The sequence below is a fragment of the Nematostella vectensis genome, chromosome 9 (genome assembly GCF_932526225.1).
Source record: "Nematostella vectensis chromosome 9, jaNemVect1.1, whole genome shotgun sequence".
In the NCBI taxonomy this organism is placed as follows: domain Eukaryota; kingdom Metazoa; phylum Cnidaria; class Anthozoa; order Actiniaria; family Edwardsiidae; genus Nematostella; species Nematostella vectensis.
The window spans coordinates 9,452,348-9,470,499 of NC_064042.1; the positions used below are offsets into that span (position 1 = coordinate 9,452,348).

Consider the following 18,152-nt stretch of genomic DNA (forward strand, 5'->3'; position numbering starts at 1 on the left):
TTAAAAAGAAGTGTCATAATGGCCCATATGTACTTAAAAAGAAGTGTCATAAGGGCCCATATGTACTTAAAAAAGGAGTGTCATAAGGACCCATAAGTACTTAAAAAGAAGTGTCATAAGGGCCCATAAGTACTTAAAAAGAAGTGTCATAAGGGCCCATATGTACTTAAAAAAGGAGTGTCATAAGGGCCCATAAGTACTTAAAAAAGGAGTGTCATAAGGGCCCATAAGTACTTAAAAAAGGAGTGTCATAAGAGCCCATAAGTACTTAAAAAGGAGTGTCATAAGGGTCCATAAGTACTTAAAAAAGCAGTGTCATATGGGCCCATAAGTACTTAAAAAGGAGTGTCATAAGGGCCCATAAGTACTTAAAAAAGGAGTGTCATTAGGGCCCATAAGTACTTAAAAAAGGAGTGTCATAAGGACCCATAAGTACTTAAAAAAAGGAGTGTCATAAGGGCCCACAAGTACTTAAAAAAGGAGTGTCATAAGAGCCCATAAGTACTTAAAAAACGAGTGTCATTAAGGCCCATAAGTACTTGAAAAAAGGAGTGTCCTAAGGGCCCATAAGTACTTAAAAAAGGAGTGTCATAAGGGCCCATAAGTACTTAAAAAAAGGAGTGTCATAAGGGCCCATAAGTACTGAAAAAAGAAGTGTTGTAAGGGCCCATAAGTACTTAAAAAAGGAGTGTCATAAGAGCCCATAAGTACTTAAAAAAGGAGTGTCATAAGGGCCCATAAGTACTGAAAAAAGGAGTGTCATAAGGGCCCATAAGTACTTAAAAAAGGAGTATCATAAGGGCCCATAAGTACTTAAAAAGGCAGTGTCATAAGGGCCCATAAGTACTTAAAAAAGGAGTGTCATAAGGGCCCATAAGTACTTAAAAAGGAGTGTCATAAGGGCCCATAAGTACTTAAAAAGGAGTGTCATAAGGGTCCATAAGTACTTAAAAAAGAAGTGTCATAAGGGCCCATAAGTACTTAAAAAAGGAGTGTCATAAGGGCCCATAAGTACTGAAAAAAGGAGTGTCATTAGGGCCCATAAGTACTTAAAAAAGGAGTGTCATAAGGGCCCATAAGTACTTAAAAAAGCAGTGTCATAAGGGCCCATAAGTACTTAAAAAAGCAGTGTCATATGGGCCCATAAGTACTTAAAAAAGCAGTGTCATAAGGGCCCATAAGTACTTAATGAGCCCCTGATTGAAGCTAATGTGATACAGGGCCTACTCCGTAACAAAATGTTTTTATTTATTTAATTTTAATTGCTTTGCCTTTTTCAGCAACGCCGTTAGAGCTAACATTCAGTACATCGATGACTTTGCTTTTGAGAAAGCAAGAGATCTTGTTTACATGTGAGTCTGCTAGCACTATTTTGTACGGCAACCATATGACAACCTCATGATAGATATACAGGTCATATCCAGTCAATCTTGTTTTGAAAAAATGTCGTTTTTCTATCTCGCTCGGTCATTTCCTTATTAGTAACTGGATTTTTTTTTTGTCGCTCTAGAGCTTTGTAAGTCGATAATTTCAACGTAGACTTGCAGGAATTCATGTTTACTACGATTTTGCTGGCAGCCATCTTGGAAATGGGGCCTAGTCCCTAACGTTTTAGAATATCACAGGTCTCCAGCGCACTCGCCCCAGGCTCTTTTAGACCATTAAGAAAAACGACAGCCATTGATGGGGATGGGCTACCCCTCAACTTATCGAAAGGGATGGTTTTTTTTTTGTTAAGGGGTACACTGCGCACCCCTTTTGCGCATAGTAGTGCGCGCTGTTTGTTCGAATTTTCCGGTACTAAGTGCGCGTGCGCGCCACAGTTGTACAAGATAACACAGCAAAAGGCGCGCGTTTTTACTTAAAATCGCTTTGACAGAAAAACAATGTCGGTTCCCCCTATTTTTTATTTGCTCAAACAGTTAAATATATACTGTAAAATGATATACTAAAAGAAGAAAAAAGTTCGGTTGTAGAAGTTTTGTTATTTCTCTTAAAAGCCGTCAAATTACTTCAAAATGGCTCTTTTTACCGTATGAATAGTGGCGATGTGATTTGTTTTAAACATTAGCTACTACGGGTTATTGTTTAGGAGATCGGATTTTGTCAGCTCGACAAACAGAACTTAATTTTCTAAAGACTATAGGCACTCTTTTTGAAAACTAAGAGTTGGGATTTTTCCTTGCGCAATCAGTAAAAACGCGTCAACTTTACGCCCCTCTGTTGGTCGGTACCCCCATTTTTTTTATTACATTTTTTTGAAAGCCCTTAACTTCAATATTGATTATGCCAAGTTTTAGAAAAATTCTGGAACTATTTGTAGAACTATTTCACGGGAATTACCTTAAATGAGCGCAAGTTCTTTACATGTACCTTTTTATCAATTTGATAAATATGTAAACGTTACATGTATAAATCGATTGCTCGAACCACAATTCCGTCATCACCCTCTTCCCAACCCCAAGTTTTGAGACCACCCCGCCGCCCCTGATATAACAATGAAAATCCATGATACGAGAAACGTTATTCACCTAACATCTTTCTAGATTTCTGGACAATAACCTCTTGACAATAATCTCCAGGAACACAATGATACGAGCAATGATACGAGAAACTTTATTCACCTAACATCTTTCTAGATTTCTGGACAATAACCTCTTGACAAGAATCTCCAGGAACACATTTGTTGGTCCACGATGGCTGTTTACTCTGTGAGTGCAACACTTAAACTCAATTTAACGCCCTCTGCCTAAGTTTTTAACAACGTTCTTTGCTTGTTAGAAATCTAGCAAACAATCCCATTGAGGTAATAGAAGAAGGTGCCTTTGCGACCCTGCACGATCTTCAAGTTCTGTAAGTATTAGTGCTGGGGGGGTAGGGGGGAGGGGGGGTAGGAGGATCGTCCTGGGAGGATGGGATAAAAAAAATACAACAGCGCGCACTCGATCGAGATTCTTACTAGAAAAAAAATTCTGTATATAGAAAAGAAAAACGTACAACTATACAGCTATATTCCGTCATTGAGTCTTATTTTTTTTGTTTCGACAATCTCAAGGAAAGAAAAATACACCGAAATACACAGCGCGGTGATCCTGGTTCCTAAAACTTATTGGTTCCTACTCAGTTCCTACGTAGTTCCTAATGGCAAGGAGGAGAGGAAATTAAAAAAAAAAACCATCAAAATTACAAATTTTCTAAATGGAATTGGGGGAGTAGGGCTTGAAAACGTCAACTTTATTTTCTAAAGCGATTTTAGCAAGATTTAGACTAAGTTTCATTTGAATACTGAAGTAGGAACGGAATTAGCGTGTCGTGTAATTAGAAATCCCACTACAATCTTACTACTATGAACCGGACAATCAAAGCAAAACTGCACTAGAAGAGGACGGGATCTAATGAGAATTAGCCAAGGGAAGGAGAATTAATTTATAGGCATTTCCTTTAATTAAAGACAGTTGGGCGACGAGGCCAGAATGCTCATATGACCAATCAGAGCACGCGTACGATCTCAGTTAGACCGTCTGAGAAAGTGCGCCGATATGACCAATCAGAGCACGCGTACGATCTCAGTTAGACCGTCTGAGAAAGTGCGCCAATATGACCAATCAGAGCACGCGTACGATCTCAGTTAGACCGTCTGAGAAAGTGCGCCAATATGACCAATCAGAGCACGCGTACGATCTCATTTCTTTTTATAATAGTATTTGGTGACGCCTGTTCTTTTTGTTAGGTACCTCGTCGGCTCCAAGGTTCAAGTGATTGACGTGGGAACATTCTCCTCGCGCTCTCTTACCATCGCCCTGTAAGTGTATTTGCTTTATTAAGGTTTCATAAGAATGTAATTGATGTAAAATATGAAATTTTCTATGGAGGGTGCTATATTGAGGATCACTGATTATAGTTAAACTCCGCTTTAGACAAGCTCCGGTATAGGGCGGTATATATATCAATACAAATTTCACACAGGTTCGACAGGAGCAAAAAATGGCTAAATTCAAATTGTAAGGTTGTGTTAGCTTATATTTTGTTGATATTTTGCATAGAGGTTCCTTGCGTTTTGTAAAACAAAAAAAAGCTTTGTTACTTTTTGGTAGATGATTCGTTCTTGAGATATGATTGATTAAAGTTGCCATAGGCACTTTTTATACAAACCAAGAGTCTTACAATATATAATATCTCAAGAACGGATTATTTACCAAAAAATACTAAAGCTTCTTTTGGTTTATATTACACAAGGAACATCTATGTAAAAAATCGAATCGCGAATATAAGATATCATTACCTGACAATTTAAACTTTGCCATTATTTGCTCCTTTCCACAGGGGTACATACATATCCCTCCCCTTTTTCCTGCAAATAGCTGGGTCATTTGTAAGTGAAAGAAGTATCGTTTCCTGTCCCCTACCTTCTTCCCCAACCCCCCCTCCTTCTAGAAAATCCTGGGAACACGCCTGTCTCACATGGCTTTTTTACAGTTTTGCTGGTAACAATCTGCCCGGTGTAGAAGGTGAATCTACGACTCGGCATATTCTCCGCGCTTCTGGTTATGACTGCCCAACCGGGGCTGGCTCGTGGGAAACGTGTTATCCCTGTTCTCAGGGTCAGTACAAAATCGACGGCTCCTACTTAGAAAAGTGCACGGACTGCTCACCAGGTGAGACCACACCCTCGCGCGAGGAGGGCTATGAGGGGTAGGCCCCGCCACCACAGTTGATCTTATTAAAGTTGTTATATTTGAAGAGGTAATTAACCTTCTTGCAGCTTGGATACGGAATTATGAAGGCTCACATAATATATAGATTTAGGCACTGCCTAAAAGCGGAGCAGCATTGAAAGAATGTTTTTAATGAGATTAAAAAAGCAATTTTTACTGCCATGTTATTATGAATTGTATTGGCCCCTCCAAATGGATCAAGCAAGCACTAATTCAATAATATTAAATATGCAGTATGAAAGTACTAATCCTGGTGTAAAAAAAGGCTGTCAAAGTTAAAGGTGCCTTAGTTGATGACAATGTTTTTCAACAGTCTAATGGTCAATTATTATTTGTTCCACTATGCATATTTTTATCAAAACAGCATAATAACAATCTTTGACCTTGTAAAGAATATATTAAGGATGTAACAGCATTTCAAAGATTTAGATGCCATTCTGTAGTTTCCATGTACTGAAACTGATTATTCAGAAGAATGTTTTGAAATTAATACATATTAGTACACCCACCCTTTGGCCAGTTGTTTTTAGAAACCCTGGATCCACCCATACTAGCTACTCAAAAATGAATGCAATGGAGGAAAATACTAAATTACTTAAAGTTCTTTAATTTCAAACCAAACCATATTCATTGAGTTATGTTTGGGGTAGAGAGGAATGAATAAACAGAAAGTCAATGGGGAGTTGAAATGGAGAAATGTGACTCTATTTGAAAAAATGTGAATCTACTTTAAAAAAAATACATGACAATAATGCAATAATAGCTTGACTGAGCACTTTCCTAACATTTTCCCCTTTCCCTATTACCTTTAGGTTTGATATAAAACTGTTTTCTTTATAGATTTATTATTGAAAAAGCACAAGTTTGTTATTATCTTTATATAATTTATTAAGTAAGTACCTTGCCCTAATAAAAACCCTTTTATAGAAGTTCCATTCATGTACACTATTACACTAGCACTAGGTACATTCTGACCGGCTTTGCCCTTGCAAAGAAACAAATAATGGATGAAACAGCATTCCAAATATAGGATGATATAGTTAGATACACTTCAGGTGCCACTTACTAGTGATACTTCATCACCAAGAAAATTAAAATCCACAAATATACCTCAGTCATGCATTACATATTGGTGAACCCACCCTTTAGCATGGTGGCCTGCTGTTTATTTTATTTTATAGAAACCCTGCAGCTGGATCCACACATGCTAATGCTACTGCAAAATTAAATGCAATCAAATGGAGGAGAACAAATTGACTTGGGAAGCAAATTAAAAACAAATCCTTGATATTACTGATTAGTGCTAAATGAAAATGTCTAATTTCAAACCTAACCTATTTAAATTTATTCAGGGTGCAGAGGGGAAACAGCAAATAATTATCAATCGCAGCATATAAAAATAGTCAATAGAGAAAGAAAAAAGAAACTGGGACTATATTTTTGATAAAAACTTTAACAGTATTGCAACAACTTGATTGAGCACTCTCCTATCATTTCCCCTTTCCTCATTATCTTCAGGTTGATAAAAAATGATTTACAGAATTACAGTATCATTGACACAAAGTATCTTGCTCTAAAAACCCTATTACACTTATACTGCTGTATCAAAGTAAGAAAGCCAGCTACATTTGCCTATTCTTATGTCTTCCAGCCTTTAGCATCAAGCATGACCCTCAGGTAGTCCTTGGTTGGTTTAACCTAAATAAAAGTGAAAACAATTAACTTGGGTATTTGTTTTTCTTTTAAATTAATATTTTTATCATCCCATTTATAACCTTACTAATTTTCCATAACTATTTGAATAAAAATGAATAAACACATTATATAGTATGCAAGATGCAGACAATATAAGCATGAGCAAAAAAAATATAGGTTGCATTTTTGGTTTTTCTTTTTGATGAAAAAATTATCTTGTAACTGTAAAGTATTTGATAATGTTGAAAAAGTTGCTGTATCTTCAAAAATACTAAATACACAGGATATAAAGACAAGAAAGGTCTTCTTTACAATATGTGACAGGATTATATTTGTCAGCCTTGATTAAATATCTCAACGCTGTCAATAAAGAGAGAACGAAGGATATCAAAGGATGTTGTTATGCTTAAATTGCTTCTTAGACCACGAATTCTCAGTTTTAATGCTCGGTTACTGTATATACATAAATAAATAAGACTAAAACAGTACATTATAATAATTTATACAGCTCTATTTCGAAACTAGGTCTTAAAAATAATGAACTGGCACTAGCGGTGTGTGCCGGAAGGCTGTTCCAATCTGGAATAGTGTTTGAGAAAAAATGAAAACTTGTAAACATCTGTACTCTAAAAACATATGTATAAATCGACCAAGCTTAGTGTTATTGATACAGTAGTTAGACTACTACGTATGTCTGTCGTTAAATTCTTACTTACCGTGAGGAATATACGCCTGAATTTATAGAACTTGAAAGTATTTACGAATTTAACATCTTCATGGCGATTGTCAGTTGAATAAAAGCCATTCAAGTGCCAAAATTATAAACCAATCGGAATTCAAGTAGATGGTATTTTAGCCAATCAAAACAAGGATAGATGACATTGATATGTCATCTTGACGTCATACTAAAGCTGGTACGGTGTTTTAGTCTGAGCGATTGGTTTTGGGAAAAAAGCGAACAAACGAGCATTATAAAGGCACAACAATAAATGAAAAAAAAAAATGTCATATTCAAAATGCAAAACATCGTCAAAAACTCACCTTGGCAGTGTTTTTTTTTTTTTTGTCGCTTTATGTTTGTCGCCTAGTGGTTGTGTTCGCTTTTTGTTGTAAACCGTGATCTTTCTGTTAGGAACTCGTCAACACAAGTGAATGATTTTTATAGCTGAAAACAGACGTCAATCCAAGGCCTTTTCCTCTCAGGATCTCCTTGCATAGATATAGACGTGAAAAAATATAGGATGGGTGTGTAGAGCCTCTCCTCTTAATCTTCTTTTTAGCTGCTGCTGCTGCCACGGGCGGGAATTTCCATCGGCTCGTACTTCAGACAAAACGTTTCCTCAAAAACTTCAGCCCATTTGAATCCGCTTAATTTCTCATTAAATACTATTTTCAAGCTGCCTTTCTTCTGTGAACATACGAACTTTGCAGCACAAAGCAAGGCGGTAAAAAACACACAACAGCGTAAGATCGAGTGGGGCCTGGGGGTTGCACAATTGACTGGAAAGATGGGACAGTGCTGAATAACGTATGCGCATGCGCGTGCTCTGGCGAAAACAAGCACAATCGTAGTGTTGAATCGTTCGAGAAAAGGTACGAAAGGCTGACTTCAGTCGCTGATAAAACCATACTGTACAAAAGATGACAGATTTGTGTGATAATGAGGGAGTCATAAAGAAAATTATAGCCTTAGGTTTGGTCTAGTTTTCTTAGCATTTGCCAAAATGTGACAGTTCGCCGGTAAAAAGCCGCCATTTCAAAACAAAAAGGCTGGTTTAACCGCGCGGTACTGGAACTAGTCTTGCGTTTTTCGGTACTGGCGATGGATGGATTATGACACACAGGGTACCCGCGCGATGACCACCAAAACCAAGTCGCATAGCTATACCATATTCCTATACCTATGGAGCTCCGCGCGGGACCTGCGGCCGCGCTGGCTCCGGGCATCTAAATCGTGTATTTACCTAGATGTTACCTGGTCAGCAGGTTATTGTTGTTGTTGTATTTTTTCAGGTGGATTTTACCAAGATGTCATAGCACACATTGGGGAGCTTTCTCATGGGATGGGCTGCAAACAGTGCCCGCCGGGAACCTTTGTCAGCCCCGCCCAGAGCCCGGGACGAGTTGAGGGCGACTGCTCAGCTTGTCCAGATGGTAAGATAATACTAACGTGTCCTACAGGGAGACAAAGGGGTGTGGGGGGTGATGGCAGATGGGGATGTGCTTTTTTTGTCTACCCCTTGTCAGGTCTTCTTGTCCAGAGGGAGACGGAGGGGGAAGGGGGGGGGGGGGGGGGCAAGGGGGAGTGCTGATGGCAGGGGAGTTCTTTCTGTGTAAACTGTAAAAGTGCCTTTTGTTGCAAGGGGGTAGTCGAAAGTCTTGATTTGTTGCAGGCATCCAGGGAAAAGAGATGGGGCATGGGCATGGTCATGATCCCCTGGTTGCTCGTGGTGAAATGTAGTATTCCATTTGCGTATCATTGAAATCGTATTTTTCTCCTATCATTTCAGGAACTGATCTAAAGAAGTTCGCGGGTTTCCGCGCCTGCCCTTGCCTACCGGGGTACTTTCGCCTCGATCGATTTGGATTGTGTAAGCCCTGTCCATACGGGTACAACTGCTCCAACGAATCAGTGAACCTGATGCCTGGCTTTTACTGGACCTGGTACCATCCAGACCATATCCAGGAATACCAGACATTTGCTAGGAGGCTTAAGGAAGAAAGCCGTTTCCGCGAAAGTGATTGGGACTCGCTCAACGGTTCACTTCCTGTTGCTTACCTCTGTCCCTTTACTAGCTCATGTCGGGTTGGTGCATTTTTTTTACTAAATCTTAACAAAGGAATGGATTTGAGTAGAGGGAGGGAAGGAGAACATGATTACGATCTGTTACAAATATTTTCACAGTATTTGTGAATGCAATATAGGCAAATGATTCTGCTTGGCACAAATAGGGGTTATCAAAGTGTCTTTCAGTAAAAGCACCAAAACTGGTATCTATAATATACATACAAGCAAAAGCTTGGAGGTTAAAAGATGAACGTTGGTATTCTTTTTAGGGCGATTTCAATGCGACTTGTTCCCATAGTTACGAGGGTGTGCTGTGCGGTGCATGCAGTCGAGGCTATTACCGGATGTTCTCCGGCTGCAACAAATGTCCTTCGACACCGCTGGTCATCACTCAGTTCGTGGGCGTCTTCCTCGTTCTCGCTCTCATCGCCGTTGTGGTCATACTCAACTGGAAGAAATCACGTGCCGATAAGCGCTCGCTGACCGATCAACTGTTCGGTAGCCTGAAGATCGTGATCGGATTCTATCAGATTCTAAGTGGAACTCTGAACGCGTACTCGTATATTCAGTGGCCCGATGAGCTCTTGACGATCATGAAGTACGCCGATGTGCTGCAGTTGAACATCTTCACCGTCGCGCCCACCGAGTGCATCAGTGATAAGCTGAAGGTGGATCCGTACTCGGGTCTGCTGGGGTACGTCCTGATGGACTGCGCCGTCATCTTCACAGCCTTCTTCTACTACAACGTCCGAAAGATGTCGCTCTCAAGAAGATGTCACCGTGACGCGAAGGACACGCTCTTCGACTGCAAAGCCAACTGCTATCAAGCTGTGTTCCTTTTTCTGTTTATCACTTACCCTGCTACCTGCACCAAGATCTTTCAAGCACTTCCGGCCGGATGTCAGGAGGTCTGTGATAACACAGGTGCCTGTAAGTCGTACTTCCGGTCGGATTACGCAGTGGAGTGTTTCAGTGAGCAGTACAACAAGTTCGTGTACTTCGTGTACGCGTCTTTGATCATCCCAATGCTGTTCCCTGTGGTTTGCGCCTATTTGTTGTGGCAACACTGCAGCGAGAAACACCACACCGGCACGTTCGCAAGTCTGAAGAGGAGAATTAGCAAAATGAGAAAGAAGTCCAGGAGCATTGATATTACAAGCCTGAAGGAGACACATAGAGAAGACAGAGCCATTGATATTACCAGCCTGAAGGAGACACAGAGAGAAGACAGAGCCATTGATATGACCAGCCTGAAGGAGACACATAGAGAAGACAGAGCAATTGATATGACCAGCCTGAAGGAGACACAGAGAGAAGACAGAGCCATTGATATTACCAGCCTGAAGGAGACACATAGAGAAGACAGAGCAATTGATATGACCAGCCTGAAGGAGACACAGAGAGAAGACAGAGCCATTGATATTACCAGCCTGAAGGAGACCCAGAGAGAAGACAGAGCCATTGATATTACCAGCCTGAAGGAGACACAGAGAGAAGACAGAGCCATTGATATTACCAGCCTGAAGGAGACCCAGAGAGAAGACAGAGCCATTGATATTACCAGCCTGAAGGAGACACAGAGAGAAGACAGAGCCATTGATATGACCAGCCTGAAGGAGACCCAGAGAGAAGACAGAGCCATTGATATTACCAGCCTGAAGGAGACACAGAGAGAAGACAGAGCCATTGATATTACCAGCCTGAAGGAGACACATAGAGAAGACAGAGCAATTGATATGACCAGCCTGAAGGAGACACAGAGAGAAGACAGAGCCATTGATATTACCAGCCTGAAGGAGACCCAGAGAGAAGACAGAGCCATTGATATGACCAGCCTGAAGGAGACCCAGAGAGAAGACAGAGCCATTGATATTACCAGCCTGAAGGAGACCCAGAGAGAAGACAGAGCAATTGATATGACCAGCCTGAAGGAGACACAGAGAGAAGACAGAGCAATTGATATGACCAGCCTGAAGGAGACCCAGAGAGAAGACAGAGCCATTGATATTACCAGCCTGAAGGAGACACATAGAGAAGACAGGAGCATTGCACCGAGAGAAGATGCTATCACAAAAGGGCTTCGCTTCATGTACGAGAACTACACCAACGACTGCTGGTACTGGGAGATCATCGAGCTACTGCGGAAGGTCATCTTGACATCCCTACTGGCCTACTACGGTCAAGATAATCCCTTTTACCTCGGCACCTCTGCCGTACTGTCCGGTCTCTACGCCGTGTTCTTCGCCAATCAGAAGCCAATTCCGTACGTGTTTGAGTACTGGCTGCACCTCGGATCGCTAGTGGCGGTGATGGCCACCCAGCTGATAGGTATGGTCCTGCGAATTCCTGGCGAGGATGTATCCGTGGACCAGGGAGCGGACCAACTTGGTATCACCATTCTGCTGCTGTTCTCGAATGTGTTCGTCATTGTGATGATTGTAGGTAAGATGGATTTCCCAATAGCGACTGTTTTAACAAAGCAAGAAAAGCGTTCTTTAGCTATGATTTTGGCAAAATACAAGGTCAACTATAATTTCTCGTGTCTCTTGCGGCCACCAATGATCGTCCTAGTAAAATACCTAGTGCGACAAAGCAAAAAGTTCGTTCGACTGCATCACTTTGATTGCATTTGGCTAATTAAGTATATGACTTAAATTGTACTTATTACGAGATTTCATTATTGTTTTTCTTCCAAAATTAAATGGGAGTAAAAAAATAAAGGTTCAGCTGAATCAAAACTCTATAACTACCATGCGTTTAAGCCTATACCGAACACTGTACTAACATCAATGCAGTACCGGGGACGGTTCCTAGAAAGCAGTTTAGCGCTAACCTAGAGATAAATACGGCTATCTTGACATTTGATTGGGTAAAAAGGTCATTCTTCCCTGGGTTAGCGTTTACCTGTTTCTAGGAACCCGGCCCAGGGGGTCGTTTCTCAAAACGCCGATAAACTCGGAAACCCGGAAAGTAACCCAGTGAGCCCCCTATAAACACTTCGGGTGTTTCTCAAAACACCCGCTATTTTCGGGCCCAGTAAAAAACTCGCCCGGTAACTTACGGGAGCTCAAGAGCTCCCGTTAAATTACCGGGAATTTCTTTTAATGCTAAAATTGATACCCAAAACGATGTTTTTCCTTAATATTTTCAGCTGAATTTATAGACCAACCATTCATCAAGTTGAAATATCCAATTTGGTCCTTTTTTTCCGTTTAAATTTTGCCATTTTCAAGTTGTGTCGAGTTGTAGTAAGTTTTTATCACTTAAGGTAATTCAATTGAATTGTACTGCCTGCCTGAAATCCAGATTATTTGATATAATTTTGGTTTCTGTTAGATTAGCGCTAAATCCATGCTTGGCTATATGAAGAAGATTTTAATAAAAAGGAATACAGAAAAAATATTGCGTTTTGAAATAATTTGGCGGCAAAAAAAAGCGTTTTTTTAGAAAACGCAGAACAGGAAGTGAAACAAAGCCCGCTCGTGCACATTCGGCCTGCTCAGACACACTGATATCTCACATGATGAAATTGAAATGAAGTTTAAAGTCAAATCCCAATAGTTTTTCGTGGTATTTACACTTCAAAGGAGCGATATCCGTCATGTCATGATGGAAATTGAAAAAGTATTTTAAAATTCTGATACAGCGCGCGCTACTTGAAATAAGATTTTCAGTGCGTGCGCGAGCGTTTGCAACCGGTGTTTGCAGCGCGCGCAGGTAGTGAAAATTGAAAACTTTGGCTTCAAAAAGGTTGGCTCGACTAAATCTTCGCTGAATCTTCGTTTTTACAAAATATGGGAAATATCATAACCCGAAAAGGCTGAGATCAACTTAAAGTCAATTTTGGGAAACTTGAAACGCATATTTTTTGTTTCTTTTATTCAGGAAAGCTTGGAATGACGAATTCTGTGTTATGTATATGCGCGCGCTCAACGCCACCAGCGTAGCAACGTCGTTAATGAGCAACACTAATGTCAGTACATCCTTAAGTGCGCGCGCTCGCCACAGTTGTACAAGAAAACACAGCAAAAGGCGCGCTTTTTACTTAAAATCGCTTTGACAGAAAAACGAAGTCGGTTACCCCCATTTTTTATTTGCTCAAATAGTTAAATATATAGCCGTAAAAATACTTCAAAATGGCGCTTTCTACCGTATGAATAGTGGCGAAAACAATGTCTTTTAGGGCGATCTCTTAAAATGTGATTTGTTTTGAACATTAGCTACTACGGGTTATTGTTTAGGAGATCGGATTTTGTCAGCTCGACAAACAGAACTTAATTTTCTAAAGACTATAGGCACTCTTTTTGAAAACTAAGAGTTGGGATTTTTCCTTGGCGATCAGTAAAAACGCGTCGTCTCTACGCCCTTCTGTTGTGAAAACGAGGTCGGTACCCCTAATTTTTTATTACATTTTTTGAAAGCCCTTAACTTCAATATTGTTTATGCCAAGTTTAAAAAAATTCTGGGTTGTAGAACTATTTCAAGGAAATTACCTTAAGGAAACCATTCCACTGCCCGATAAGAAGTGAGCCAATCACGGCTAACATCATTTTATGGGATTCCCTACCAGCCAATCAGGTTTCTTTTCTGTCAAATGATTTGACATTTAGCTGTCACCGTGCGCCGAAAAAGATGTAAACAACTTCGCGAATGTATTGGAAATTTTGCTACAAAATGATACTTTATCTACTTGTTCTTTGTCTTTTTTTCGAAAATTGCCGATGCCACAGCAGTGTTTGGGGTACCAGTTGTCTACAGACATCGACAAGTCTACGATTTTTATTGATATTCAATAATAATCTAGCCAATCTATTCATTAACTCTGAAAACTATAATTTGCTTATCGGAAACCCGTAAACAACCTGGACGCTACCGCTAGCTTTGAGAAACGCTGTTCCTCGCCCGGAAAGGTATCCCTAAACTCTCCCAGTACCCTAACGGGCCCGGTAATTACCGGGAGTTTTGAGACCCCCAGATGTCTAACGTTTTTACTCTCTTTTCAGTTCGCTACATGTACAGCATCTGGCTGGGTCTAAAGGTCGTCCGAGCCAACCCGCAGTGCAGCATGGGATGCTTGATGAACGTGTTGCAAATTGTAACACAGGGAGAGGAGCAGACTCGGGGCGCGGAGGAGGACGGGATACCATGACACCCCATCGGAGGGGGGTGGGGGGTGTTGGGAGGACTCCCAAAATAAAGACTTAGGTGGTTGTCGGCAAGATCCATTTAAAAGACCTTTGAATTTGGTCAACAGAAATTCTTACCCCTCAGAGATAGCGGATTATTAGTTGTGGTCAAAGCAGTTTCTAACTCAAAGCAGTAAAAGTAAACACATATTTCCAGTTTTCCTTAAGACACCATCGCCACATCGAGCACCATCGCACTTTGCGACTACATTCATGTCCAGTTGTTATTAGGATGTGTTATTGCAGAAGCGAAAGTTTTATTACCCTAAAAGATAGGACGATAACCCTCATCTACCTGCATGAAGATTCCCCCCCCCCCCCCCCCCCCCGGGTCAAAACCATGCTAGCTAAGGGATCATCATTTTATACTAAACGAAGTAGTATGATTATAAATTTGAGTAGCGCTTAAAAGGGTATTCATCGATCAGAGTGGACCTGAACTTTTCATGACGTACCCCACTCTAGGCTCGATTTCCTCGGTTTCTTTGAGCCCAAAATCCGGGCGTAGGAGAACATAGTTAAACGAGTGAGACCAACTATAAGGATACCCAGCAACGACAGCCTTGTTGAGCTGAGCTACCTTACCGATTTCATCTTCATCTATGAAGTATTTTCAAATACAATGTACCTTTAATTTAACAAGGGATAAGACGCTAATAATGCAATTTTCATTTTCTCTGAAACGGTATAGAAAGTTTTTAACAGCTAGTGGTAAAAAACTTCTTGGAATGAAGTCAATCATTTTAATCACATGCACTTTGTTATCTTCTAGTAACATTGTTAACCATTAGCAACATATTGTTAATAGTATTATGTAAGTCGCGGCAGCCCAGTCACTTTGTACTCGTTTGCCAATTGGCTGAAGCCTTAACCAATCGTAAAGGCTCCCATGGCGGTCAGTTTGTCAGCATACCCAAGGGTTTGCCGACTTAGTAGCTCATAAAATAAGAGGGGTTGTGATACAAGCCCCATTTCAATATTGAATACAGATTGTCAACGCGCAAATAAACCTATGGTTTCATCACCACACAAGTTTTCAAGTCTTTGTTACAGTTCTGTGAAATATGAAGAATCCAAGTCCTCTAAGTAGAGACCTAGATCGAAAGAATGTGTCCGCGCTTGTGGCAATAATGTCCAATTTAGTTGAATGGGATAAACAAAACATTAGGGGCAGAAATATATAAAAAAGACATATGTTTACAAATGGTTAGCGCCCCCCCACCATTGGCGACCAAAAAATGGGTCATTTCTTATCAAATTCTATGCTTTTTCCACATGATGCCTATAACTGCGCAGCCCCCCTCGGCCAATCGTGGGAACGCGCCGGTCGCCGATATGCTGTCGCTGTTGTTTGCGCAGCAGTCATTCAAGTGGTTTGGAGGTGATACTGTGAGCACTGTAACTCTGTAAGGCAATTGACCTCTTGGTCAACTCACTGACTTGGGTTTCACTAAATAACGCTGTTCATCATATCAATAGAGCGGCTCAAGGCAGTGTCATCGATAGTACAGTTGTCGTCGATCAGGGCCGTAGCCAGGTTTTTGTTTACCTATTTAGCGGCCCATTTTCTCTTAGATAACTCGCCCTAGCTTGCAATGGTACTCAATTTTCCTTTATTGAAGCGGACCTTCCAGTCCAGTAGGGTGGTTTTTCCGAACCCCCCCCCCCCCCCCTGGCTATGGACCTGACGATATCCCACCGAACTCATAGTCTAGCAAGAAAGACGGTAGAAGAAGTTCCGTTTCGCCTTACGCATGATTCTCAGTTCCTTCTCTATTCTCTCTGCGTTTACACCGCTATATGTTTTTTATCAATAAACAGGATCGAGTTCTTGCTAAACATAACCATTTTGGAGTATACTCCCACCGGGTTATTTTTTCTATGTAAACTTTTGCGCTTGGACCGATTATGTATTTCGTGTTTCTGGACGACTTTCGGTCAGCTTTAAGTTCTGTTCTGTCCGAAGTAACATCCATTGTGCATACGCGAAATATACGTCACAATGTGAGGACCATACGCAGACACGATACAAGTTAGTAGAGGAAACAAATCGAGCGAGATGAAAAAGTGGTATCAACCCTATTCAGACGGGGCTTTTTGGGGGGAGGAGGGGGGGCGGCTCTTTCGGCCCCCCATTCATAACTTTTGAACCATTGGAGCTATTATGATCAAAATTTCCAAGAATCATTATCTGACAAAGAGGAACAAAATGGTGTTTTGTGTTGCCGTAGCAACACAATATGACGTCATTATGAAGTTGGTTATAAATAGCCTATCTTTCGAAACCTTTGCAAAAAACATCCAAAATCCAAATAAGTTATCATAATCAGTTTGTATTCAATAAGCGACCGATATTCTTCAAAAACATTGTCTTTGTGACGTCACGATGACGTCACTTAAGTGAGCAGAAACGGCCAATATTTCTGTCTTTTTTAGATATGTATTTCTGTATGTCCTTTTTTCGATAATCTTATTATCTTGCAGTTGACATATATTATTAGTGACACTGTTTCTATGACAAGAATATATGACATCTATGACGTCATTGATTGGCATTGTACCTTTAATATAGCATAAGTTTGCGAATGGACTCTTAATTAAAGTAATAATTTAAATATCTTTTCCAAAAATGTATTTTTTTTTACTTTCTATTTACAATAGAGGAATATAAAAAGGATTTTGTCAAATTTAAATGTTAGTTTAAAAAAATCAGCGATTTTTAGCTAATTATGTGATATCAGCATCCGCCATCTTGGATTTAATGAAAGTTATCTATTTTAATCAATAAAAACTGGGTGGCAAAATCTAAAGCTTTTTGGCAATATTTAATCTTCGTTTCAAGTTATATTAATGATTTCAGGTGGATATGAATGTTTTTTTAATAATGAATGCTATTTTTACAAGCACTATTTCGATAAGGTCAAAAATGGACAAAAAACACCACCCCTAAAATAGAGATGTAAATTTTTTTTTTTTTCAAAACTTGGTATAAACCGTTTATATGACATGGATTTACGTTGAGCACGTCGTAATAATAGTTGATCTTAAGGTCTTGGTAAAGGGAAATTTGACACCACTGTTTGTTTTTTGTGGTTTTTGAAAAACCTGTATCAATAGTTCTTAAACATTATTTTTGCAAAAAAAACTTTTCAATAAATCGCATTCTCATACAGATAAAATGGGCCTTTGCTGTTTCCCGTGAACTGTTGACCGTGAATTCACGCCAAATCTTTGACTTTATTTTGAGGCGAGAACTCGAGCTTGTCGGGCGTTAACAGTATGACAACGGTTACCGTGATCACGAATTAAGCCTTTGATACGAATCAAAGGTAGCTAAGTTCGCACCGGCAGAGCTATGAGTTGATCGAGGAAGGCGCCCTGTCCCTTATCCTAAGCATTTTCGAAAACAAATCATGATGGGGAGAGAACAACGTATTTGGCTTAACGTTTGCGCCCCCCCCCCCCCCCCCACCCCCTATTGAAACTAATGAAACCAGATTCCTCCCTGAGTCCAAATTAAAAGATAGAATCGCAACCGGAACAAGCGCGATTTAAACCGAAGCGAGTAGGACATTTTCCGTACAACCCTAGAGGCAGGTCAGATATTGTAAACATACCAGTGTCATATGTGTTGATCCATGGATCGATCAAATTCAACAATCATTTACCTGCATTTCTTTTTTTACAAATGTATTTTTATGTTAACGTATATTCTTAGCATATTCAAGGACACAAAACGTTCCGCAAAACATCTGTTCCGCAGGTCGT

The 18,152-nt window shown here is 40.2% G+C and overlaps 1 protein-coding gene and 1 long non-coding RNA gene across 2 annotated transcripts in view; one reads left to right on the forward strand and one right to left on the reverse strand.

The window, feature by feature from the left end:
- The window catches only part of LOC116614027, a 31,890-nt gene extending 16,479 nt beyond the window's left edge, over positions 1-15,411 (forward strand). The window contains exons 19-27 of the mRNA XM_048732619.1: positions 1,281-1,352; positions 2,640-2,711; positions 2,782-2,853; positions 3,731-3,802; positions 4,477-4,655; positions 8,424-8,564; positions 8,921-9,216; positions 9,468-11,640; positions 14,202-15,411. Coding sequence (XP_048588576.1) covers positions 1,281-1,352; positions 2,640-2,711; positions 2,782-2,853; positions 3,731-3,802; positions 4,477-4,655; positions 8,424-8,564; positions 8,921-9,216; positions 9,468-11,640; positions 14,202-14,347 — 3,223 coding nt within the window. The 3' untranslated portion in view covers positions 14,348-15,411. The remainder of the gene's footprint in view (positions 1-1,280; positions 1,353-2,639; positions 2,712-2,781; positions 2,854-3,730; positions 3,803-4,476; positions 4,656-8,423; positions 8,565-8,920; positions 9,217-9,467; positions 11,641-14,201) is intronic.
- Positions 6,131-7,381, reverse strand: LOC125572278. The gene is made up of 2 exons (XR_007313737.1): positions 7,127-7,381; positions 6,131-6,413 (listed from the first exon to the last, which is right to left on the reverse strand). It is a non-coding gene; the product is annotated as an uncharacterized LOC125572278 (long non-coding RNA).
- Positions 15,412-18,152: the final 2,741 nt, after the last annotated feature.